Source organism: Cylas formicarius, unplaced genomic scaffold (genome assembly GCF_029955315.1).
Source record: "Cylas formicarius isolate icCylForm1 unplaced genomic scaffold, icCylForm1.1 PGA_scaffold_10__41_contigs__length_53128322, whole genome shotgun sequence".
NCBI lineage: Eukaryota > Metazoa > Arthropoda > Insecta > Coleoptera > Brentidae > Cylas > Cylas formicarius.
The window spans coordinates 26,741,086-26,767,510 of record NW_026844214.1 but is presented as its reverse complement, the minus strand read 5'-3'; the positions used below and the strand labels follow the sequence as shown (position 1 = coordinate 26,767,510).

The window sequence follows — 26,425 nt, the reverse complement described above, 5'->3', positions numbered from 1 at the left end:
CGGCAGGCTTTTCTATACGGGAAACAACAGCTTGAGCTAAAGCTGGTGATACTATATCTTGGTGCCCAATAGAACCGCTGATTCTATATGCGATAACTTTTGGATTGACAACGACACCAATGCAAAAAGGCCAATCTAACAGCTTGACTTTGATCTCTCCATACTTCTTTTCGTAACGCGTCTAAACAGATTGATTAAAAGCTAGGGCAAAAACGAATCTTAGTTTATTTAAAAATTGGGGATCCATCTCGGATATACATAGTTCTTGGACAGCCAATCAACATTCCAGTGTTTCCATCCCGCCGGAAATGAGCTCATGCGAGCTCGTTTATTCTTTTGAGGATCAGATTATTATCCGAATCGCCAACCACCAAATTACTTAATAGAATGAAAAGAATTGGAAGAAACAAAAATAGAATGTCGAAAGTTTTAGTTGAAAAATCTAAAGTGTTGTTAATAACCTATAAAAGAAAATTAACTTTAAACACAATCTAAAGAAATAAGGGGACACGAAGTCTGGCGGCGGCAAGGAGTGGGGGAAACCAGGAGAGGCAGGTGAACTGAAGACGTGAGGGGCGGGGAAGATAAAAAGATATTGAAAGACACTTATACTTGGTCAGAAAATTATTGTTTTATTACTTTTGAAAAATAGAAAATATCAAAATAAAATAAACAAATAATACAAAATATTCCACAACGTATTTACTTTTTACTATACTATTTTACTAAGTTTAAAAGTGAATTTGATTAAAACGACACAGTTATTTGTATTTCCTATTAACTCCTATTATACGATCCTCAAATATATTCTTTTACTGCATTCTAAAAATATAAGACAAATAAATAAAAATAATAAATATATGGAAGTCTCTCTCTTTCCGTAGTTGTTATTACACCGGTTGTCAACTATATTCTCTTACTACGTTGTGAAGTAACTTTGATTAAAGCGCGACGTTATCTCTCAAATTTGCCATCAAGTTGACTTTAAATTATGTGGGAAATGTCCAAACTTACTGCGCTGCATTTTAAACTTACGGAAAGTTCCTGTCGAGAAAATATCGTAAACAGTGATCACGTTAATTTAAGAGTTTCCTAACGCAGTGACACAAACTTTCGCAGCGATGCCGTGATATTTTAATTAACTGCCTTTATTAATTGCAGTTCGAGAGGGTCTCGGCTTTGAAATTAATTTGGGGCAAATAATTTGAAACATTACAATTGCGAGAAGAAGAAATGTTATCGACGAAAAAATAAAAAAACAGTGTGTATATATATATATATATATATATATATATATATATATATATATATATATATATATATATATATATATATATATATATATATATATATATATATATATATATATATATTTAATTTTGCTAAGAAAAAAAAATCTTCAAAAGACGATACTAGCCTGGTGTTTAATTGGCTAGCCTTGTGTCGGATTCAGACACCACACAGAGTGTGGTGTTGCCGCCTACCTACTAAAAAAACCCACCCTATCTACCACGTAGGCACCTTTGTACCGGAAACCGCTTACGCATTACTTCGGTACAAGGGCCGGTCCCAGGTTCTCCACCTATGTACTACGGTTTGCCCTAATATCTCTCTCCTTGGTCTCGATAATTTTCCGAATCACTCTGTACGCCTCCCTCCACGTATTTTCTTCACCCATCAGGCTTGCCATCATGTTGCGCGGGTTGAAGTTGGTACCTGTTGTACATGAGTACATAGTTCTTTGTTCCTTCCACCTGTGGCTGTGAAACAGTGTGTGCTCCACGTCGTCCAACAGGCCGCAGTACTGACAGTCACTGGTCTGGGCGCGTCCTCGGTCGGACAGATATTTTCCAAAGCAACCATGCCCCGATAGAGCCTGCGTGAGAAAGTAGTCCACTTCCCCACGCGGGCGATTAATCCACTGTTGTATGTCCGGGATTAACTGGTGTGTCCATCGGCCATAGGTCCCCGTGTCCCATTTCTTTGGCCAGCTGGTTTGGAGGATATTTCGTGCTTCGTTTTTTGTTGCTCCTGAGTATCTTTGCCGCCGTTCCTCTATAAGTAGCGCTATCGGCGGGATCCCCGCTATTACGCCAATTCCCTACGTGGACACCGTTCTGTACGCGCTGCACACTCTCAGTGATAGCTTTCTTTGTAGTGTTGATAACACAGCTATTAGTCTCTTATTCTCGGTAATCTTGCTCCAGACTGGGGCCCCATACAGTATCTGAGAGTGTACCACGCTCGCTAGAAGTCTCCGTTTGGATGATCTTGGTCCACCTATGTTTGGCATTAGACACAACAGCGCAGAAGTCGTTTTTTCTGCCTTTTGCACAGTTCGCTTTACGTGCTCAGCGAAGCTTAGCTTTCTGTCAAGCCACACTCCCAGGTATTTGACAGCGTCACTCAAGCCAATCTCACTCCCCATAACATTGAAAACAACGTGGCCTATCTTCCGTTTTTTGGTTAGCAACACTGCTTTGGTTTTCTCCGGCGCTAGGGCCAACCGTCTCTGCTCGAGCCATCGCGTAACTCTCTGTAGCGCCGTGTTTGCGTTGCACATCAGGAGCTCCTCGTTCTTTGCTACCACAATCATGCCGATGTCGTCGGCAAACCCTATTAGTGTCACTCCGTTTGGCATCTCCAACGCAAAAAGCCCATCATAGAGCTCGTTCCACAGTGTGGGTCCAAGGACCGAGCCCTGTGGTACTCCGCTTGTTAAGCCGATCCCGTTTGCCTGTCCCTGTGCCTCCAGTAGGATCTCCCTGTCAGAGAGGTGTGACGCTATTAAGTTTATTAAGCCTTCGTCCATTTGGCGCTTTCTTAATTCCTCCAGGATTAATTGCCACGAGGCACTATTAAAGGCATTTCGGACATCAAGAGTTATTATAACCGCCAGTCTACGATTTTCATGCGCGAAATTTGAAGCCTTGTTGGAGATTTCAATAACCCTTGCTATGGCATCAACTGTTTGTCTACCGCTCCTGAAGCCATACTGCCTAGCCGACAGACCACCAGTACGCTCAATTTCCCTGTGCAGGCGTGCAATCACTAGTTGCTCGTAAAGTTTTCCCTCTGCATCCAGCAGGCAGATTGGTCTATAGGACGATGGGTTCTCCAGCGTGTGGTCGCCTTTCCTCAGCAGGATCATCCTAGCTGCCTTCCACTCCGCTGGAAAGCAGCTTTTTTCTGCTAGCTTATTATAGGTGGCTAAAACATATTCAGGCTTTGTCGCCACCAACTCCTTAAGGATTTCGGCCGGGACCCCTCCAGGGCCTGCCGCCTTCTTGTTCTTAAGTTTCGCAGCAGCGTTGCTTAGTTCATCCACGGTGAATACTACAGGCTTCGCACCATCGTCGCGAGCAAATGATACCGCGTCATGACACGGAAATAGATGTCGTACGATCTTCTCTGTTGCTTCCATGCTTAGGTTAGGTCGTGGCGGAAATCCAAAAAGGCTCTTCATCGCGATTTTGTAACCATCGCCCCAGATGTCACGATCAACGTCGTCAAGGAGCCGCGTCCAGCACTCTTTCTTTGCCTTCTTGATTTTGTCTCTGAGCGCTATCTTGCTTTCTCTGTATTCCTCCCATGTTCTTGGTGTATCTCGAATAATGCCATGTTTGACAGTTCTTGTGTATTTCCATCGCTTATTTATACAGTCTCTACGAAGTTCCGCTATTTCGCTGTTCCACCAGTACGCAGGCTGTTTGTTCCTGAAACTCCTTTTCTTTGGCATTGAGATGTCACACAGCGTTGCCAACTCTTCTGAGAAATCTCTTGCCGATGGTCCGTCTTCGCCAAGCGACCCGATTGCATTGTGAAGCTTATTTCTGTCAAGTTTTTTGACTTGCCAGCCTCTGCATTCTCTTTACCGTACCACTGTCGGGTCACTATTTTTTACTTCAAAAGTTATGTAGTTGTGATCACTTAACGTTTCTGTTTCAACTACTCTCCATTGTCCGATTTTCATCCTGATGCCTTCAGTCACTATGGTGAGATCAAGAATCGAACCGTAGCCTTGGCTTTGAAACGTTGGCGAGTTTCCCTGGTTTACAGTGATTAAGCCGTTGGCGGCCATCCACTCTGTGACCATTTCGCCCCTCGCGTCAGTATGCGTCATACCCCACTCCGTAGATTTGGCATTAAAGTCCCCAGCAATGATAGCCTTTTCGTTGTTGCCTTGCACCATCCTGCCGATTTCAAATAGGGCCTCGTCCAGTTGATCAATCTCGTCGTTGCCGGAGAAATAACAACTATAAATGGTAAAGTCTACCGTTTCTATAAAGCAATATCCGGAACCGCTACCCTGCCTTTAAATTGCTATGTTATTTCCAATGAATTTTATGGCAGCTTTGCACTCGTTATCCTTAATCCAGTCCTTTCTATTCTGAATGGCGATTCTGTTGGGTTCGCTTACTATCAACACTTCTGCTTGCATGTCTATCGCGGTTGCCAGCGCCAGATCTTGGGCTGCGCGACTTTTGTTGGTATTTATTTGGAGGAATCTGATGATTGTGTGGGTGCGGTTGCGTTCTTTGGCGCTACCGCCGCCTGCACTTTTGATGGGCATCTAGGGGAGCCGGTTTGATGGCCCTCTGCTTTACATTGGAGGCAGAATGGTTTATTCGAGCATGTATCTGCTTTGTGGCCCTCGTGCCCACATTTCCGACATAATTTTTCTCTATCTGGCCCTTTACATTGCGACTTGACATGCCCTAATCCCCAGCATCTGAAGCATCGGTCTTCTCTCTGCCTTTCGTAAATTCGGCAACTAGTCCAGCCGATTTTTATCGTCTTAAGATTGATAAGTTTTTCTGCTTTCGCCTCGCTTACAATTGCCTGCCTCCGTAAGCTGGTCTGAGAGCTCTTACGTCTACATTACTGGGGTTGGTGCCCGTTGCCTTAGAAACAGCCTCTTTGATCTCGTCAGTTGTAGTAACTTCGTCCATGTCTTTAACGTGGACAACTTTTTTGCTTTTTAGCAAATGTGCAGTGGCTCCGGGTACCTTTTCACCAATTTCCCTTTTTAGCAGTTCAGCTCGATCGGATCCATTACTGACGGTAAGTAAGACTTGGCCGTTTCTTGTTTTTCTAAGTTGTCCAATGTCGACGCCTATGGCGCTAGGATCTACAGCAGTTTTAACGGCCTTAAGGAGGTCCGCAAAGCTCGTGTCTTTCATTTCTATCAGCAGCGCATCTTCCTTGGGTTTCCTCGGATTCGTCTCTTTGTTGCGTTTTATATGCTGGCTTGGCTGGTACTGTTCTCGTCGAATTTTTGCAATACGTACTGGCGTATCGCAGAATAAGAACTGCAGCATTCGTGTCATTATGGTTCCGGTGATCTCATCGTTATCGAGAATCGCTATATTAGTTCTATCCTGTTTTATGACTTGGATTTTGATCCTGCGTAGAGCCTCGAACATCTCTGAGTCGCCCACTTCTGACTGAGTGGATTTTTCGCTCAAGATAGGGTAGAATATCCACCTAGTGGACTGCACTAATTTTCCACTAACGTCAGGAAAGCCCACGGAGTGCACCATGATGGCAACTTCACCTTCTCTCTTGTTTTGAGCCGTAAGACCATGTTTGGCCCCAAATTTGTCTATTGTTCTATTGATCTCTTTATTGCGCGACTCCAATTTAGTATTACACGGCAGAATTAGGTCCCACTCCGTTGCGGTGTCTTGCGCTGGTCCCTCGATACTTTCCAAATCGTGAAATACGTTTTCTTCCCAGTCCTCTTCACTGATGGACTGGTAGATATATATATATATATATATATATATATATATATATATATATATATATATATATATATATATATATATATATATATATATATATATATATGTACGTCATCAGACAGGCCATAAAATTGATTTCGGCACTTGCACACAAATAGCTAATATTCCTGATTTTAGGACGAGAGGCCATCGAAATAAAAAAGTCCGGACACCTCAATACGAGAGACGACGCTCTGCATTTATCCAACACGTGGAGAACGATAATCAAACAGTAGAGCGATGCGCAGCAGCCAACGGGGACATCGCAACTACGATCGGGCGAAATTAACAACGCGACAATTCGGGGGGCGGAGCCACCTCCCCCACGCACAAGCAGCACCGTTACCATCTCCGGCGCAGAGTATAAATACCGCACGCCTTTGTGGATAGACAAATATCAATTTAATAAATACAGGAGAAATGTATACATAAATAAATGATTTATTTAAAGGTTATTTATATTATAATTATAATTATTATAAAAATTCTTAACCTAAACAACTCCCTAAGGGAGTCGTATTATATTAGCTTTCCGAAAGAAGAAATTTAATGACTCTTACTAACCCCTAAAAAAAATGCCCTTCTGGGTAGACAAATATCAGCATAATAAATAAAGCAGAAATTTATATTAAATAAATAAGTTGTTTAAATGAAATAAAACAGGATACAAACGAATACAGTCCTAATGACGCTTGTTCTGGGTAGACAAATATTAGCGTAATAAATACAGCAGAAACTTAAATAAATGCTATGTTTAAAGCTTTAATTTTTTAACACGAACATAAAATAGTTACGCGGAATAACATAAATATGTAAATAAATACATAAATAAATATATACAATTATTACAAAAATTCTTAAATAGCAGAAATTTTTACTAAGTAAATGATATGTATAAAGGTTTCACTTAATATAAAATTATAAAGATTTTCAACCCAAATAACAATGCCTTGAAGAAGTCGTACTGTATTAGCTTGCCAAAAAATGGCTCGTATTAACCCAAAAAAAAAAAAGCCATAAATAAATGATTTGTTTAAAGGTTTAATTTTTTAGCATGAATATAATAGAATTACGCGGAATATCATACATATATAAATAAATACATAAATAAATAAATACAATTATCATAAAAATTCTTAACCCAAGAAAAAACATGCCCTAAAGGAGTCGTACTATATTAGCTTGCCGAAAGAAATAGCTGCCTCGTATGTGGTTGATCGGTCAGTGATTTTCCCGCTGCCCTTTGTACTATGACAAATTTCGATAGCCTCAAGCTACTGTGTACTCTGGTCCGGGTATAAGATGACGTTTGTCTTCCGCCTATCGTCAACGTAAAAATACTATATCTACGAAACCGTATCGGTATACATCCTAGCCAAATTTTGTTATAATACAACTGATTACAGTGAAAATCGTACAAAAATGTTTTTGAAGTTTCTAATATGCCAAAACCGGCTTACAATAATTATTTTTACTTTCAATTAACTCACAAACTTCTCTCATTTTGAGGAACATTTTTTCACTAAACTCGCTGATTTGAGGCGTGTTAACAAAATGGTTGCACACTATGGTGCTTTGAGGTATCACATCCTAAAAGAACAATTCAGCAAAAAAACACAAAACTTAAAGGATCTATACCATTTTCCGAAAAACTCAAAAACCAAATGAGTTAGTTAAATGAGTTTAACCGGAGACACAAAACCACTAATAATGAAGCTGTGAAAAAAACTACAGAATTATGAAAAACGTAGTAAACAGACAGGTCGCCGATGAAAAAAAGGCTTTCTTCTCGAACTTAATAAGTCTTTCTAACGACAAAAATAAAAAAACATGGGAACTTGTCAACGAGAAGCTGGGTAAGGAAAAAACTCAACGCTGTATACGAATAAATGTTAATAATGTCAATGTAATTAATGATAACATAATAGCGAATGAATTCGGACAATTTTTTGCCACTCACGTGCAGTCGAAGATGGATACTATGTTCACTAAAGATGAAAGTGGCACTCTTCCAACCACCAAGGCAAAGAGTATGTTTTTCATGCCATACACCGATAGAGAGGTACTAACCTTAATTCAATCACCCAAAAACAAGCGATCTGTTGGAATCGATGAAATACCTATACAACTCATAAAAACCTGTGGAGATGTTCTAGCTCCATATTTAACTACTATTATCAATACCTCCGTTCTCTGCGGGCAGTTCCCTGCGGCATTGAAAAAAGCAAAAATGATTCCTGTATTCAAAAAGGGAGACTCTGAGCTAATATAGAATTATAGGCCTATAACAATAGCAGGTTGGTTCTCTAAAGTACTCGAAAAGGCCATGTACGACAGAATGACACATTTTTTGGAGCAAGAAAACATTATATCGAATGTGCAACATGGTTTCCGTGTTGGTTACTCGACGGAAACGGGGATTAATGACCTTGTCCAGTATATCTACGACAAACTCGACATGGGTGAGACAGTTGTCGGAGTGTTTTTTGATCTATCGCGCGCCTTCGATTCCTTAGATCTGAATATCATGGCAAAAAAACTAGAATGCCTGGGGTTTCGAGGTAATATCAATAGTTGGATAACATCATATATGAAACACAGGGAAATAAGCGTCAAAATGAATGGAATATACACGGAACCGTTCAACGTCAACTTAGGCACGCCCCAGGGAGGAATCTTAGGTCCACTACTTTTTCTTCTGTATGTGAATGACCTTCCTGAGTTCCTCAATAACAACTGCCATGTTTTTATGTACGCGGATGACACATCCATTTTCGTCTCCGGAAGGCAAGCTTATGAGCTGATCAATAGGTTTTCTTGTGTTGTGGCACAGTTTGTTGATTTTTGCAAACAGAACAATTTGATCAAAAATTTGGAAAAAACAGTTGCGATCGAATTCACTGGTCAGTATGTTAAACCTCTGACTAACCTAGCGTTCAGCTTTGCGGGTTCACGCGTGGAATTAAACCATACATCAAAGTTTCTCGGATCTTACATCATTGCCTTCCTAAAGTGGGACTAAACAACTGAACAAAACGCTTTTCGCAATGTTAACAATCAGAGATTCTTTCTTTGAAAGATCCTTGTTGACTTTCTATTACGTCTCAGCATACTCGTCTATTTCATATAATATCGTAAACTGCTGACAAGCGAGTGATGCGGAGAGGGTGTTCATTCAGCAAAAAAGGATACTTAGGTAAATTTTCAGACTGCCCCCGAGGCTATCCTGGAAATATATATTTATAAGGTATAAAATACTAAGAGTGCCTTGCGTATATTTATTTAAATTGTTCATCATCGTTCATAAAAATAAAGGCTCTCACAAGAAACACACGGATGTCCACGGTTATAACACCCGAAACAGAGAACACCTTCTAAAGCCAAGACTGAACCACATGTTCTACAAAAAGTCGCTAAATTACGCAGGACCTTATTACTATAATTTGCTTCCTGCAAGCATAAAAGTTTCTGTCAACCAATGCTTTCTACGACCTGAAAGAATTTGAAACATACATTACAGGAGTGCCCTGATGAGTTTAGTGATATTTTCTTTACATTTTGTCAATATGTTTGTACTATTTGTATATCCGTTTGTAACTATTCTATACTGTACTGTTAAATGTGTGTTATCATATTGTTTATATACATAATTCCATGTATCTCAATACTACTTTATAATGTACTCGTTTCCTGACGAAACATCCACTGTATACATACTGGGCTTTGTGAATAAAACTATCTATCTATCTATCTATCTATTGATTAAATATTGACCTCTCGGTATAAATCAATAACGTTAAGAAATTTAAGAAAGAAATTTTTTAACAACTCATCACAATGCTCTTTTTCGTTCCAGTACATCACCTCGATGTCGAAATTTAGAAAATCCGAAAATTCTTCTAGTTGAAAATCCATGTATTTATGCCTGCTAGTAAAAAGAACGCTAGCTATTTTTGCTGAATTTAGTACAGGTTCCCAGTCACAGTCCATTTCTGAGTTTTGGAATATATGCGAACAATTTATACAGATCCGTTCCTACTTGCGAAGATGGGCAGAGCACTGACTTTTTGGCAACTTGTATAGGCACTTTGATAATAAAAGGAAACAAGTGCCGGTCACTAGATACAATATCTTTTGGAAGTCTGACCCTAAAATTGTCCTCCTTATCGTTGAGCGAGGTGCTATTGTAATTATTGGAAGCAATCGTTTGCCATTGATTGATAAGGTATTCCGCGGGAAGGTCATCGATGTTGCTTATCGGGCAAATTCATCACTTAACAGATGAGAATTAATTTTGATTTGTTCGTATTGCTGCGTTATTATGTTTTATAGGTTGGCAGTCGAAATAAAATTGCAAATTTTGAAAGCACATCTTTTTATTGTTAGTTTCATTAGGGAATTTTAGCATATAACCAATTGAATTATAATACAGTTTCGTAAGGCGCACATGCGCACAACTGTCGTGGAATTTTTCAATATTAACGATCAATGACCGGGGTAGTTATAGTTATTGGATCATCGATGTCAAAAAAATCTGTTTTCGCTTGCCGTCTTAGTTCAGCAATGTCAACCAACTGCGTAATCAATGCGTCGATAAGATTATATTCTCTATAAGACCCGTACTAATCAGTAGTGAAAACGATCAAGGGAACGTACGTTTCGCTTATCAGCTTGAGTAAACGTAAAAAATCTCTCGGCGGCTTCATTATGTAGTGGGCTATTTGATTTCCTTCGTAAATTGCAATTTCTTTAGCGATGAATCCTTGAGCGTCCTTTAGGTCCTGTATATCTAACGTTACTGCCAAAAGTGTCATCGCCCTATATTTATGGCTTTTTGAACATATTGCTGATTAAATTTGTCCAAAACATTTCTTAGGAAATGCAACAAGCTATTTTTAAATTTTGCTTATCGTATTGTGGTGGAATTTATGCCAACCACTTGCTAGTTCGAAATAAATATTCCTGCTAAAAGATGCGAAACTATTTACCTTCCCGTATCTGTTTCGGACCTGTGGTAACCTGTTCCGTAGCTGTTGTTGACCTTTTTAATCATGATATAGACCTGTTCGAGAGCTGTTGTGTAGCTGTTTTGGACCTGATTGGCTCTGATCTGGACATATTCAGAGCTCTTTCGTAGATGTTTTAGACCTAATTTAGATCTGATCAGGAGCGTCGTCGCTAACATTAATTTACTTAAAATAAAATGCCAGAAAATATTTTATTGCGACTTTATACAATATGTCCTGGAGCCAAATTTTTAAAATAGCCGATTCTTGCTTTACATTTTTCAGCACGTATATGCAGTACTTGGAGATAGGTCTTTATGAGTGCGATCTGAGCTTCGAGCTGCCGGATACTATTATCCGAAAGGACGACTAGTTCCATGTCTGTCTCGGACGCTTACAAAATCAAAACTAAATTTATTGTTATAGGATATCATCGATATCGACCCACGAATCATGTGGCATTTTATTGCCTTTTTTGCGCAATACCTTTTCTACCAAGTAAATATCTGGACTAACCAAAACTACCCATAACCGCATGTCTTCCAGTAAATAAGTTACGGGGTTAGTCGCTTGGACTTTTATGTAACTTGGATGACCATTATTCGTACAACGTCACCAAGATTAAGTTTAGGTGGTCCTACAATTTTCAAGTGATTTCAACAAACTAGACGTGTTATTTTCGCTAATATATTTAGGTTTCATTCCGATCGTCCTGGGCAAGCCACTGTTATATTGCTCTTTCACAGAGGATAAAACATCGATCCATTTGTTTTTAGTGAATTGTTCATTATACGCTGGCTTTTGTAAACTTAGTAAAAAAATTTATGTTCAACATACATCGAAGTCTGGGCAAAATTTTAACGAATTTATCAGATTTATATAAAAAAATAAATATTTTGAAAAAAGACAATAGCAAAATAAATACGAATATTATACTTGATACATTCCTAAAATTTCAAAATATTTTTGCTAGACGCCGAAAAAGTGCAGTTTTGAAAAAAATGCATTAATAAATAAAACCTATATCTTACAGTTTTTTAAGAAACATACTGTTTATTGTGATACAGCACAAATTTACGTGTTGAACTCGCTTATCAAGATTACACGGGGTTGGATATGGCGGGCTTTTATTTAACTCGCCCTGCAGAAATGTATTGTCAGGTGTCAATCAATTGAAGTTTCTCGACGAAAAAAATTACAAGGAATGTGTCTGGAGTTTGAGTGACGTTTGCAGTCTTGAAATTATGCAAAATGATCCATTTCCTTATGCTAAAATTCTTAACTTTTAACTTATTCGTAATACATGGTTAGTGAAAATGAAATATTTGCCTCCTATTAATTTATTATTTTTCAAACTCGCGTCCCTAAAGCTGCTACGTATAAGAATATTGCGACTTGACATTCTACTAAATGCGTCATTTATAGTAGCGAATGCTATTTCTACATATTGTGATTTTGTTTTTAATTGTGTCGTGCATCCCCTTTTTTTAATTCAGCAAGTCAATAGTAAAAGCGACATTGATTTTCTTACCTAGCTGGGATTCTGGTTTAAGTTATAGTGCTATAACGGTCGGAGTCATACCTAGCACGAATCTATACTTATTATAATGCTTCCTTAGGTTTCAAACTATTATAGGGTCCACCAACGCGAACAACGGTTTTCGAGTATTTTGTTTGTCCCATTCTTCGCAATATAATGGTATCTGGACCAGATTTGGAACCGATAGCTTCATGAGAATAGTTTCGCAAGCTCATCTAACTCTCAATAGCGCTCTCAATACTTTTTTGAAATTACTAATGGGTAGAACTGCGAAAACACAAAGTCCGTCTCCATTGGGACTATAAAGGCACATATTTGATGCACCTTTGCACAGGTAACATTTAAGAATGAAAGGAAAAAAGGAAAATCCCTTTCATAATTCTTTGTGAATTCGTAAGTTGTTGTCGAATGTTTCTCAGTAAATAAACCTTGGAACATCGATGTTGTTGATTTTACAGATTGTAGCATTTTGGATTCCTTAACGAATAACATACCAAGAGCGGGAAACAAGCACATTTTCAGAAGCATGAATTTTGTGTTTGAAAAATTTGAGATGCTTCATGGAAGTGATGCTATTTTGTAAGACAAAAAGTCCTAATTCACGTTTGGGAATCCTGAAAGAGAATGTCCTACCATATTGATTGAGAAGCAGAGAATAGAGCAGCTGTAATCAAAATATAAGGTTTATTATAGTTTTTATAGTTAAAATCCTCCTGCACACACTCTGTATGTTGTTAGATATAAGGATTTTAATGTCACAAGGTCATCCATCTTCAATGAACGAGGTAAGATGATGACTTCAACCGAGAATAGTGCGTTTGCTAAATACTATGTTATTAATTACGACCTGTGCAGGGAAAAAGATTCGCATAACAACATTATGGGCACACTTTTTTTGAGTCGAACTCAGTTGCATAGTCAGATATTTTCTGTAATTCTCTGTTACCTCACAAATCAATACTGTGGTCTATTAAAAATGCTTGAGTTCAATATTGTACGATTGGTCAATACTCGTATATCGCAAAAAATAGCAGATGTATAAGGTATTTTTAATTAAAGTACAAGTAGGGCGTTCATGTAGCTGTCAAAGTCAAACAAATTTTCTATAATCTTGGCGGCAGTAACATTGACATATGGGACTTTTCTTTGAGAATCATTCCAATAAGTTCCTTCGCAGCGTATTGCTTGACGAATCATACGTTTATCAATTTTATCCTATTTAGTGTTCGCCAAGTGATAAGATTTAGACCTCAGGGTTTCCTAATCAGAAATTATAAACTCCATAAACTAACAACTACATCTCATCATAAAATAAAAGTCTACTTCGGTCACAAAGTATTTAAGTTAAGCACAAGGAGCCTTCTAAAATCTGCTTTTGTCAATAAAATATCTCACGCCATATTGCATCATTTCTCGAGGTGGCTACCAGTCGGCTAAATAAAAAGTCAAACTTAACAAACTTACTAATTTACTCGAGCTTCATGATTCTGCAATTAATTTTCGACTTGATTGCTCGAAAATAACGACACACCGACGACAATTCGAGTGTGTCCGCGTCAGGCTTTGTCACGTGGAATAATGGACTCGAACAGGAAAGCAACAGGATTGAACAGATTCCAATTTAATCCCGTCGATAGAAAGAAGTGCTCAAACCAGAATCAACTGGTTTTTTTAAAAATTATCTACGCAGCAGCTAACCGGTTAGCCTTCATCAAGAACTGCCTTTAAATGGGTAAAACAATTATCTTTGCCCCTTTCCCGTACAAATTATAGATTAAAAAGGAATTCCTTTCATTTGGGAAATATGAAAAGCTCAACTATCTTGTATATACAGTGAATGGTTAAAATATGTAACAAATTCATTTAAAAATCAGAATTGGATTTTAAGAAAAATTTTCGCACACGTCCAAGATATATTTTTCTTGAGCATTTTTTTACAGTAAATAGAAAATGTACAGGATGGGTCAAAAAATAGATGTCGACATCAATTTCCTTTTTTTTAAAGAAACACCATTTTTTTAAATCCATTTTCGAATTCTGCGTCAAATTCCAAGCATAATTCATAATAATCCCATAACCCTAACTTATTTGGTATCTAATTCACGCACTTTCCGAACAAAATGAAGCGGAGCTACATCCTGTTGAAACCAAATCTGTCTATCTGGCATATCTGATTTGCATTTGGGAAATTGATGATACTTTTATTCTTTTAATACACGTAAAGTTGTGTATTGACGAGCATCATTAGTTGAACTACTTCAGAAGATATACTATGGGGATTATCCTCAACTTCTAATAAAATGTTTAATCTAGTGTTCTCATTATTTTTTGGACGACCTGGCCGTAAAAAATCTTTAACATGCCCTATTTCTAAAAATTTACTCACTGTGGATCTTGCAATGCGTCTTTCTCGATATTTTGCGTTAAATAAATTACAAACTTCTTCTTGAGTTCACGTTTTGTCTCCATGTCCAATAAATATTAAAATTCAAATTTTTTGGATTTAATTTTATTCACTTTCTTTACTGACAGAAAAGTAATTGCCATAATTAAAGAACTTTGGTGGTAGTAGCTACTTACATGTGCATTTAAAAATTAAATTTGTATTTTTTATTCTTTTGCTCATAAAAAATTAGTGATACACCCTGTATATTTTCTGTTTACTGCAAAAAATGTGCAAGAACAAACTGAGTTGACTGTAAGTACTGCCGAACCATCAACAACCCCAGCTGCCTTAATTAATTCAGTTTAGAGGTGTTTTCCGGAGTTTCGGCAGTTTCCCCAACATTTATAACGAGTTTATACAGTGTGGCCACAGATAAACACGTCCGTCTAGCCTTAGGAGACTCCATATCAGTTTGGAGTAAAAAAAAACTCATAACTTAAAGTGAAAATATTGTAAGCATTTACGCTGACATTCTTCAAACTAGAAGTATAATTTTCGTAGATAGGTGATCATATTTTAAATGAACATGCTAGTTTACTCCTTATAAATGTTGGGTAAACAAGTTTAAGGATTTTACGGACCTAACCAGTTTCTAACAGATAATTGGAATGACCTTGCCATTATCAATAAAAGTTAGTACCAGACACAATATTGGGATCTCTGAACGTATCAAACCTCTCGAAGAGCGCACCGGTGAGTACATGCCGAACAACCTGGGAGTATTGTTCCAATAAAAAGACAGAACTTTGCATTTGCCAAACATTAAGTTTCAGAAAGTACACGGAACACCACTAATGCCCAGAAAGATCTTAACGTTATTCACAAACAACCAGGCACGCTTAAAGTAATATATTAATTGTTAATGAAAATCAAAAAAACGAAAAGAAAAAAAGAAAAGAAAAAGACTCAACCCTCAAGTCAACCCTTGAGGTACTTCTGCGGTAGCAACCAAAACTTTAGACTTATAGACTCTTTAATGATGTTATACTTTTTCTTTCTTCCCATGTCAAGGAAATCTCAAGTATCGACTAAGAATTCCACCCGTACCGCTATTCAATTTTATTGTCTTTGGGGTAATGAAACTATCTTTTAGCAGTTCAATTTGAAGGAGCTATAGTGCTTCCACAAATAATGGTTTTGGCTCATTGAATTCGATAGATCTATCTCTTGTAAATGTAAATGTAAATTTTAGAAGTTAATTTTTCTAAAAGACACTGCTAATCAATAAAAATATTAATATAAATATAATATTAGATTCTCTAAATTTGACACTAGAAAGTGAGTTTTACTGAACAAGTGACTGAAATTGTTTCTTTTGGTTTAAATTTAAGTATGCGTCTGTTGTACTTTACGCTCTTTGGAAAATATTTTGTAGATATTCACACAATTGTATAACACAACGGAAATAATTTCAGAAATATTAATTAATATGGAATCAAATCTTCTCATTTTAATTGAAAAATACCTTTTTGGAACATAATATATATATATATATATATATATATATATATATATATATATATATATATATATATATATATATATAACGGTAACGGTGCTGCTTGTGCGCGGGGGAGGTGGCTCCGCCCCCCGAATTGTCGCGTTGTTAATTTCGCCCGATCGTAGTTGCGATGTCCCCGTTGGCTGCTGCGCATCGCTCTGCTGTTTAATTATCGTTCTCCGCAGCAGCCAACGGGGACATCGCAACTACGATCGGGCGAAATTAACAACGCGACAATTCGGGGGGCGGAGCCACCTCCCCCGACGCACAAGCAGCACCGTTACCATCTCCGGCGCAGAGTATAAATACCGCACGCACCGCCGATAACCTCCCAGTGTTCGAAGTGTTTTCGGAGCGCGAGCATTGAAGATGCCAAGTGAGATTTTGGCGAAACGTCTGCAGGATTCCAATCGGATGCAGGATTCCAGTCGGAGTTCAACGAGCGAACGGATGATATCCCGGAATATAGTGTCATCACATTTTTCCATCCGTGAATCAATACGTGATATATATATATATATATATATATATATATATATATATATATATGGTTTTGTCTTTCTTCATTCCGGTATATAAAGGGTTATTAAAGGTCACAACAAATAATTACTATATAAAAGTGCGAGGTTCAGTACAATTAAATCCGAAGAATGAGATGTCTTACACCTAATTAGTGGGTAAAAAAGCGGTAAAAATGATCAGTTTTTTTTTTTCGGCTTAGAACGAGATGAAACCTCACCCAAATCGTTAGTAGGGAACTTCAAAAAAATTACTTTTTATTATTCACCCTTAAAAAACTCCGAAATTATTCAACATATCTGAATAATTTTTTGTTTCACTCGAAGACCATACATAATTGATGATAACTGATAAATTTTTATTTTCCATTTTTTTCAAAAATTGGATTTTTTTGTATTGAAATTTTCATTAAGCGAGAAACTTTATTTGGAAAATTTTCATACTATATGCTGAGAAAGAAATGTGGTAAAATATATGAGGAAGTTTAAAAAAAAAAAAACGCAGAATCTTATGTGGCAGCTTCGAAAGCGCACGGTTAATATAAACAGTCCGACGATATTATTTCTCTCAAAATCCAGGAGCATTACTTCGATAGATTGGAACAAAATAATGAGAAAATGGATTTATATCCAAATGTATATTCTTAAATTATTGATGATATGGTAACTCATTCAGGAATTGAAACCCACTTCTTCTATGACATTCAACGACTTAGGACAAATGTTTTCGAAAAAAGTATCGGTGACAAACCCAATGCCAGAAGATTTGCAGTTGTTTTTGATAATTACATCTCCCAGTCATTGAAATATACCAAGAGACTAAGACGTGGTAAATTATTTAACATAACTGAATATAAAGTTTCTGGCTCCCGAAAGGTTCCATTTTTTAATGACTTTCTCCGCCAATAATCCTTATTAATTGTTATGGTGGACAATGTTTTGAGGAATGCAGCAATTGTCAGATAAAGTCAAATCATTGATAATAAGAGGAGGATCTAAAAATCCTGAAAACACCTGTATCACAACCAATGTTTATATTTTACTTCTGGATCATTACTTTGTTACGGAGCAAATACACGTTTGCAGACTATTTATCGAATTGGGGCATTATCAGTTTAGAAGATAGTTGGAAGTTTGAGAGAAATAGAAAAAAATATATTTTGGCGATACATTGTCTCACGGGATATGACAGTGCATTTTTTCAAAATTGGCAAGAAGAAGACAGCCTTTCATGTTCTAGACACAGATGGACAGTAAAACAGTGGACCTGTGCAAGAACAACTATATTTTATCCTTAAAAATGGTCTGCGGATTCAGTTAACAACAAATTCACAGACCTGCGATGGAAACTGTCACTAGCTTATAATGCACTTGCACAACACTTAAAAAGCATACAATTTATTATGAAACGTGGGAATATGTTAGTTCAATACTATAATGTTTTTTTTAATTATTATTTCAGTCGCGTACCCTATACAAATTTTGATGACCCAAATAAATAAGGATGGACAAATGAGAACAATACCTGGACACCAATATTTTCGACACAACATCCTGTACCACATAAAATCAACAGCATTCGGGTTTTGCGATGTTCTGATGCAACCTGCAACAGCAATAAAAGTAAATGTGTAGCGCAAGGCTTAAAGTGCTGTGAAGAATGTAATTGCAAATTCTGTAACAATCAAGATATAATAGGCCAAGCGGAATCATTGGATGAAGATTTGTAAATGATTTTGAAAAAATATATATATTTTGATTACTCAAAAATTCAGAAATAAAAATGTTCATTAGTTCATTGAAATTATGTGTATACTTTCTTGATTTTCCTAATCATCGAATTATTTTTTGCTTGAATGGTTGAGCGTGAACGTATGGTGCGGTTCAAAAAATCATATTTCGAATACTATTGCAGATAAAAGGCTGCGTTTTTTATTTTACTTCATTTCATTCGCAGTATATAGCACGAAAAATGTCCAAATAAAAAAAATTCTCGCTTACTGACAATTTCAATACAAATTTTCATATTTGAAGGTCATGAAAAAAATGGAAAACAAAAAAATTTGAAATTCATATCCCCTCAGTTATCATCGCTTATATATGGTCTTCACGTCAAACAAATAATTATTCGGATATGTTGAATAGTTTCTAAGTTATTGGACGGTGCATGACAAAAAGTATTTTTTTTAATTTCCGCATTTTTGCGAGTTTTTCGATTTTAGAAAACTCAGTACCACTAACTACCATTTCGTTAGTACAATAAGCTAACTAATGGTTTCAGTCAAGTTTTATCTCAAGTCGATTAATTTTTTTTCAAGAAGTAAGCGACTTTTACAAATGTTCCTTTAGCCTAAACGGTTTGACTAAGCTCATCCATAACACTCACAAAAACTTAATATTTGGAGAAGGCATAAGCACAATTGGGTAAATTTTTATCCCAAGTACTCTTAACGAAGAAATGTAGATATTTACAGTTTTTGGAAAACGAAATCGACAACCTAATACCCGAGGAAGTCGAAGCATAAGATCATCAACCTACCAGTAAGATCGTGCTAATCCTCAGCCTACTTTTATAAGACAATTTTTAAATAATATATATCCACCCATTCACATGCACATCGAATGGCTAGCATATCTCCAGATCTGCTGCATGAAAGAATAGTAAAAATGTACGAAAATGTCAGAACGTCTTTGAACAAATGACCTACAACTGCATGGAAGAAGATGGTGGCCACTTTGAATATTTGACTAAATTCTTTGATACTCACTTCTGCAAAAAAAATAAAATAAATTATTTTTAAAAATCATTTGCCGCACTGAACTTATTTGGATTAAGTATCTCAAAAAGCTAACCCACGACTTATTTATTTAAAATTACGGAGGTATAACTTCCCTCACCGTGAAAATAATACGATTTTTTTTTCATTTTCATTTGGCTTTGATCATATTGCAAATTGAGTATTTATTTCGGCCAATAGGTGACTTCAGCATATGAATCTAACACATGCACTGCGCAATAGTAAACAGCTCACATAATTCCCGTACATCATAATACAAAGTAGCAAAACTCTTCGAAACCTATATATATATTTTAAATTTCTAAAAGATACTTTGGTATTTGAGCTTTGGTAGTAAAGTGAACAACATTCCATGCATATGCAAAGAATATTGGAGTAACAGCAAGAACAATTTCAGGTTAAATGAACATGAAAGGCCACTCATCAGCAGTTGCCGAATACAATCATGAAACCGGACATCAAATCTTATTCGATAAAACTAAAATTCTTGCATGTAATCAATTCTTCTACCAGAGAAAAATCCATTCAAGAGTGTAAACAGTCCAGAAACAGAGTTGGTAAATGTTACGGCTTCGACTGGTTCGCTAAATTTTTTTCGTAACAAAAAGATTACTTTCTTCGGTGCTATGTGAACAGGATTTTTTTTTTCAGCGAGCGTTCGTTGCTGTTAATAAAAAAATATGTAACGTTTCATTACCTCCACGGAGGTGTTTAAACTTGGCAAACGGTAACTTTTCTCCAAGGAAATCGAAGCAAAATAACTCTTTCGGTAAGGTAAATATAATTTCCTCTAATGGCGTACATCGAAAACAAACAGTCAAATTCCAAACGTCATATTTATATATAAATACAAATGTACGATTTCTTCCCCCTGCTTTATTTTATTTAAATAAAGTGGAGATTCTTTCCTGACAGTTCGTTGATTTATTTAGGCGACCCAACAGATAATACCCAATTAGCGGGCAAGAAAGGAGACAGTAACCAAAAGCAAGCAATAATGTTTTTTTCAAAGAAATTTCCACAAGCTACTGTAATACTTTTTACAAAACTTCTGGATTACCCCTGAGTCGGTTTTTATAAAAAGCAAGCAAGAACGTATAAGATCAAGATTATATAACATTGCGAGTAATCAAAACCTTAGAGAACAAAGTACGATCTGTTATAAACACGTAAACAGAATGAACGACTACAAAAATGGCGAAGAGCAATACCAGTCGGGAGAAGATCCAAAGGAATAATGGCGAGTAGGTTAAAAGGCTTCACTAGGACAAACAGTTAATATTTCTTTACACCTGGCTAAGTTGTTCAAAAGTAGCACTTTATCTACAGCGATTAAAGCAAACAATACATTGAAGCAATTTCTTATAAAAGTTAATCATTCAATAGACTATTTTTCTAGATCAGGGGTATACTTTTTTGAACTACAATGTTCTGAAATAAAAAAGGCAACAAATGAAAATAAAATTTTAGTTACGATGAGGTTAATTTACCTTGACTTTTAAGGAAAATCCTTCAATCAAATTTAGAGTATTGACTTTTAAATTCAATATGGCTACTGAGTCTAACGAGTTGTCCAAAATATCTTCAAATATACGTTTAAACCCCCTCAGATCGTCTGCTCGATTTGGGAAAGTCGACGTAGACCACCCTTGGCGAAAAATGGCGAGTTTATAAATATACCCATTTCGAAGACATTACCTTAATTGATCTGTGTCATAAACGTCTCCCAATTTTTTAATGCCGTTGTTTTTGAATTATTAGCAACGTCAGCTCATAACTTAATTTAATCGGAGAGTATTTATACGGTTGACGGAACGGCAAGGACACTATGTACCTACTTTCGTAGTTCCACAGGTGGGAAAATGGGTTTCGCAAAATCTTCCGTCGACAAGACTGAGCACTTGGGTAGGTTTTCTATTTCCCAGAAATATCTTAGAGAATTTTTCAGTCCGTCGTTGGAAAACTTGGAGAAGAGCGAATACGTTTTCAATTGAAAAGTACCATCTATCTTTCCCATTAAAAGGCAACCAACAAACGTATTGGCAGCATCAACCTAGACGGTTCTAGCATGTATACGGTCCTTTAACAATAATGCCGAAAACGCGTCTGAGCCCAAAAGACCATCTATAGGACGCGGAGTATCGAACTGTGGATGGTATCTCATGCTGATACAATTTTTTCCACAGCGGACAAAGCGGCCAGGTTCATTTGATGTTTGAGTAAACAAAATCTGAGTACTATTATTTGTTTGTGTAGTACTTAACGAAGTATTCGAAATGTTATGCAAGCTATTGGAATGGTTTGAAGAAGTGAGCGGATTAAAATTTAAAAGCTTCTGATGACGTTGATAGCCCTCTTATCGTTCAAACCTTTCAAACAGAGATAATGATTTTTGCAGAAACTATAACGATCGTTGGGTGATTTATTTATTGAAGAATCACATTTACACAAAGCTTGATCACTCTTGCAAAAGAGACATTCGTTTCGATTTTCAGACTTAGATTTTTCAACGAAAAAAGCACTTGTTTGTTTAACCAGTGGTTGTGGCATGGTATTTACCATTTTGGTAGTATTCACGGAATAATTAATATTGGCATAGGTGTCACCACATTTTTGGAGAAACTAATGACATTTTCATAAAGCGATATATCAGTAGATTTATGTTCCAACTCAAATTTAATTAATGTGTCCCTTTCTAACTGGCCTAACAACAACAACCAGAACAAAGCCCCAATGGGTATCTACTAAGTTACGTAAAGACTGAGGATTATCTGAGGTTATTTTTTTCGTGTTACATATAGCATGGCAGTGCCCCTGAGCATGTAATCTTTTGTTGAAATACCAAGCAATTAGTGTATCGCAAGCAATTTGGGAATTAAACGCGGTTAAAGGCAAAGTTTTTACTAAAGAGAGAGGTTGGCTGTCTAAGCACCCTCTCCCACACGAACTTTTCGATACTTTGAACGGGAACAAGAAAAATGGTCGAATGTTTAAATGTAGCAGACAGTCGAATGTCAAACAGAAAAGGACAAATAGCTGTTTCGTGTGAATGACGTGATTTTTATACCGAAATAGGAAGGCTTTGCAATTTGACAGTCGATAATACGTAGGAATAATCCGAATCGAATTAGCAAAAGGTTACTTATTTTAAAGATACAGGACGTACATCGGGTGCTAAATCCGCACAGGACACATGAATTCCTATGCGCAATTATTGTTTCCAAAAAATATTGGTTAAGTGTACTGCAACACGCATTCAAAAGAATATTTTTTATTAACCCGTGAGTATATTTCTGAATATTTTATCGTCATTATCGCTCTCTATTTATTACAGCCACCGGCTAAGGTAAAAGTTGGCGTCTATGAATTCAAATTTATTGAAATTTTAAAAATGATAACTTCATCATTTAAACAAGCACCTTACTAAATTATTTTTTACTTTTTATCCGTCTGGAATCTAAAACTTACTTAGTTACCCCTCTCTATAGAATTTTTCAAAGAAACATCCACGGCATACTGTAATACTATATACAAATCTTCTGGTTCGTCCTGTATCGCTTGTTTAGAAATAAAAGTGACTGACGTTTGGCCAATCATCCTGTTCACTTCTTCAGAGCTTATCTGAAACTGATGATTGGTTAAACTTCGGCAAGTTTGATTTATAAACAACCGACGCCAGAAGAATCCAAAAGATTTGTAAATAGCATTCTGTATAGAATAGATTAAAGGCAAAATTTCAAGTTTTTGGGGTGTATCACTCAATTAAAATTTCTTGGGATAACACACATTTATGGCCCACTACCCCTAACCTACTTTACAAATAACGTGAGACATTTCTCATATCCACATGAGAATCACATAAAAATGTACTTATGGTGATACAAAAATACTTTAAAACCTACAGTATTGTGGACCTGGCTTCTAAACTCACATATTTTGTTGTTCCATTGGTGTAGCAGAAAATATTTGTACTGAAACAAAAATTTAAAGCACAAGCATTTTAATAATTATTCCCAAAACATAGTCCTTCCGCCATAATTTTCTTACATTCACATTTCCTTGTAGTTAACGTACTATAAACAATGCCTTCTCCAAGTAAAAGCCTATAATAATAACATTTTGTATTTTTATGACAAAGGTAACCTCTACCTTTATACACCTGACTAGGAGTTAACAGTAATTTTTTAAATATATATTGTTATTTAACATTTATTGGTGGCTTCTACTAACTTATACAAAGGTAGAAAAAATATAAAATATTTGCTAATCCCAGAAAATAATCAAAATTTATGAGTTGAAGAAAATAAGGCATTTCTAAAATTCATTAACAAATAATATTATTACTTATATAGTCATACAGTGTGATGTACTAATAAATATATGTATATTCAAGTTATTGCAAAAAGATATCTCAGATGCACCGAAACAAAATATCAAGCACCAGGAAAGTTTGAAGAGAATGGTGTATTCATCTTAAGGAAGGGACGACATAATCATGAACACTTGAAGGACCAAATACAAGACAGGGGTTGCAAGCATGTGTAAGAGAGAAAGGAGACCGAAAGAATATAGGTATGCAATACACTTGCGACAAGGTAAATAAGTTATTAGTATAAAAAGTATTTGTAGAAATGTGTGGTACGTTATACTGTACGACTGAAACTATTAATATATTTCAATTATGTTAATGTAATTTTAGAAATTCCGAAGGTGCCTTACTTCCTTCAACTCAATATGCAGAGGTGGAGGCTATGTATATACCTATAGATACTTGTAGAACTGAAGGACTTGACTAGAGTTCTGGGAGCTAGCGAGTGACTTAGATATCAGTTTGGCCATACAGTTTGGTACAAAAGCTTGGCATGAGCCTTTTTTCTCACAAGCCCCTGTATGAAAGGAATCAAATTTGGCAGACAGGGATAAAAAATGATTGGTCATATTAGGCAAATTTTTTGAACTATTGTTCATCAAATATGCGCATAAATTTTGATTTTTTCTGGGATTAGCAAATCTTTTATATTTCTTCGGTAGGTAGAAGCTAGGTAGTAGAAGCCACCAATAAATATAATTATATATAATATAAGTGTTCGAAGTGTTTTCGGAGCGCGAGCATTGAAGATGCCAAGTGAGATCTTGGCGAAACGTCTGCAGGATTTCAGTCGGAGTTCAACAAACGAACGGATGATATCCAGGAATATATATATATATATATATATATATATATATATATATATATATATATATATATATATATATATATATATATATATATATATATATATATATATATATATATATATATATATATATATATATATATATATATATATATATATATATATATATATATATATATATATATATATATATATATATATATATATATATATATATATATATATATATATATATATATATATATAATATATATATATATAGCTATTTAATATTTATTGGTTGTTTCTATTAACTTATACAAAGGTGTCTACCGAATAAATATAAAATACTTGCTAATCCCAGAAAAGAAACAAAAAATTTATGCCTATATTTGAAGAAGGGTAGGTCCAACAAATTGGCTAATATCCTTTCATACAGAGCCTTGCGAGAAAAATGGCTCATGCCAAGCTTTTGTGCCCAACTGTATAACCAAACTAATATCTAGGTCACTCGCTCGCTCTGAGAACGCTAGTCAAGTCTCTCAGTTCTACAGATATATTCGATTGCCTCCACCTCTGCATAAACGTAAATACTAAATTGAAGGAAGTAAGGCACCTTCGGCATTTCTAAAATTACGTTACCATAATTGAAATTTATTAATACTTATATAGTTTCAGTCGTACTAAGAACTTCTTTACCTTATCGCAAGTCTATTGCATATATTTTTTCAGTCTCCTTTCTTATAGATGCTTGCAACTCCTGTCTTATATTTGATCCTTCAAGTGTTCATTATTATGTTGTCCCTTTCTTAAGATGAATACACCATTCTCTTCAACTTTTTCTGATGCTTGATATTTTGTTTCTGTGCTTCTGAGATATCTTTTTGCAATAACTCGAATATACATATGTTGATTAACCTTTAAACCTATAAAGGGTAAAATACGATGTTTTTCCACTAAACATGCAAAATGCCTTTTTTGTGAGTTACTATAAAATATTAAATCAATTTTACCTCGTTCCGTTACACCTTCTGAGTGAATAATACATAAAGTGAAAAACTTTCCCTAACGGGTTCTGTTCCTGTTCTGCATTACCGTATGAATTTACTTCCCACAATTAACTGAATTCCTGTTTAAAATAAATAAATAAAATGTTAACTTAGTAAGATAAATCATTTTAAATAAGTTTCAAACTTGATATCCCTATAAAAATTGTTGGTTCTAACCTAAACGTTCTGTCACTCGATCACGTAAACGTCACGTCTCAGCTGTTGGCGGATCGGCTGTTACAAACCACCACCCCTCCCGAACCCGAACGCCGTTCGGGATTTTCGACCATTTGAACATTCGTTCATTTGCTACCATCTCCATCGATGTCCCTAGCAAAACGAGACTCATCGAGACTTTCCGAAACGGGACCGAACGCCGCTCGGGATTTTCGACCATTTGTGGTATTCCCACATTTTCGACAATTAGAACATTCGACCATTTGTATTGTTCCCGATGGGAAGAGAGTCGAATGTTCCAAGTGTCGAAAAGTTCGTATGAGATCGGACACGGGCGCGCGTGTGGTTTCGAACAGCGGACTCGCCAACAGCTGAGGTGTGACGTACAGACAAAATTATACGTGATAGAGTAATATACAAATTAACAGAATGTTTAGGTTAGAACCAG

The 26,425-nt window shown here is 36.1% G+C and overlaps 2 protein-coding genes across 3 annotated transcripts in view; both read right to left on the bottom strand.

Annotated features, from left to right (window-relative positions):
- LOC132699467 (orexin/Hypocretin receptor type 1-like) overlaps nt 1-26,425 on the bottom strand; it is a 422,766-nt gene that overhangs the window by 356,709 nt on the left and 39,632 nt on the right. The window contains exon 2 of one of the 2 annotated variants that reach the window (XM_060666204.1): nt 18,323-18,403. The exons of the other annotated variant lie outside the window; for it this stretch is intronic. The gene's annotated coding sequence lies outside the window, so the exon portion shown is untranslated. The remainder of the gene's footprint in view (nt 1-18,322; nt 18,404-26,425) is intronic. 2 annotated transcript variants of the gene reach the window in all.
- Nucleotides 1,583-10,839, bottom strand: LOC132696115 (uncharacterized). Its single transcript, XM_060660784.1, has 9 exons — nt 10,775-10,839; nt 10,443-10,604; nt 4,837-5,706; nt 4,608-4,756; nt 4,362-4,554; nt 3,876-4,313; nt 2,223-3,833; nt 1,944-2,172; nt 1,583-1,876 (listed from the first exon to the last, which is right to left on the bottom strand). The coding sequence occupies exons 1-9, from the start codon at nt 10,837-10,839 to the stop codon at nt 1,583-1,585; spliced, it is 4,011 nt and encodes a 1,336-aa protein (XP_060516767.1).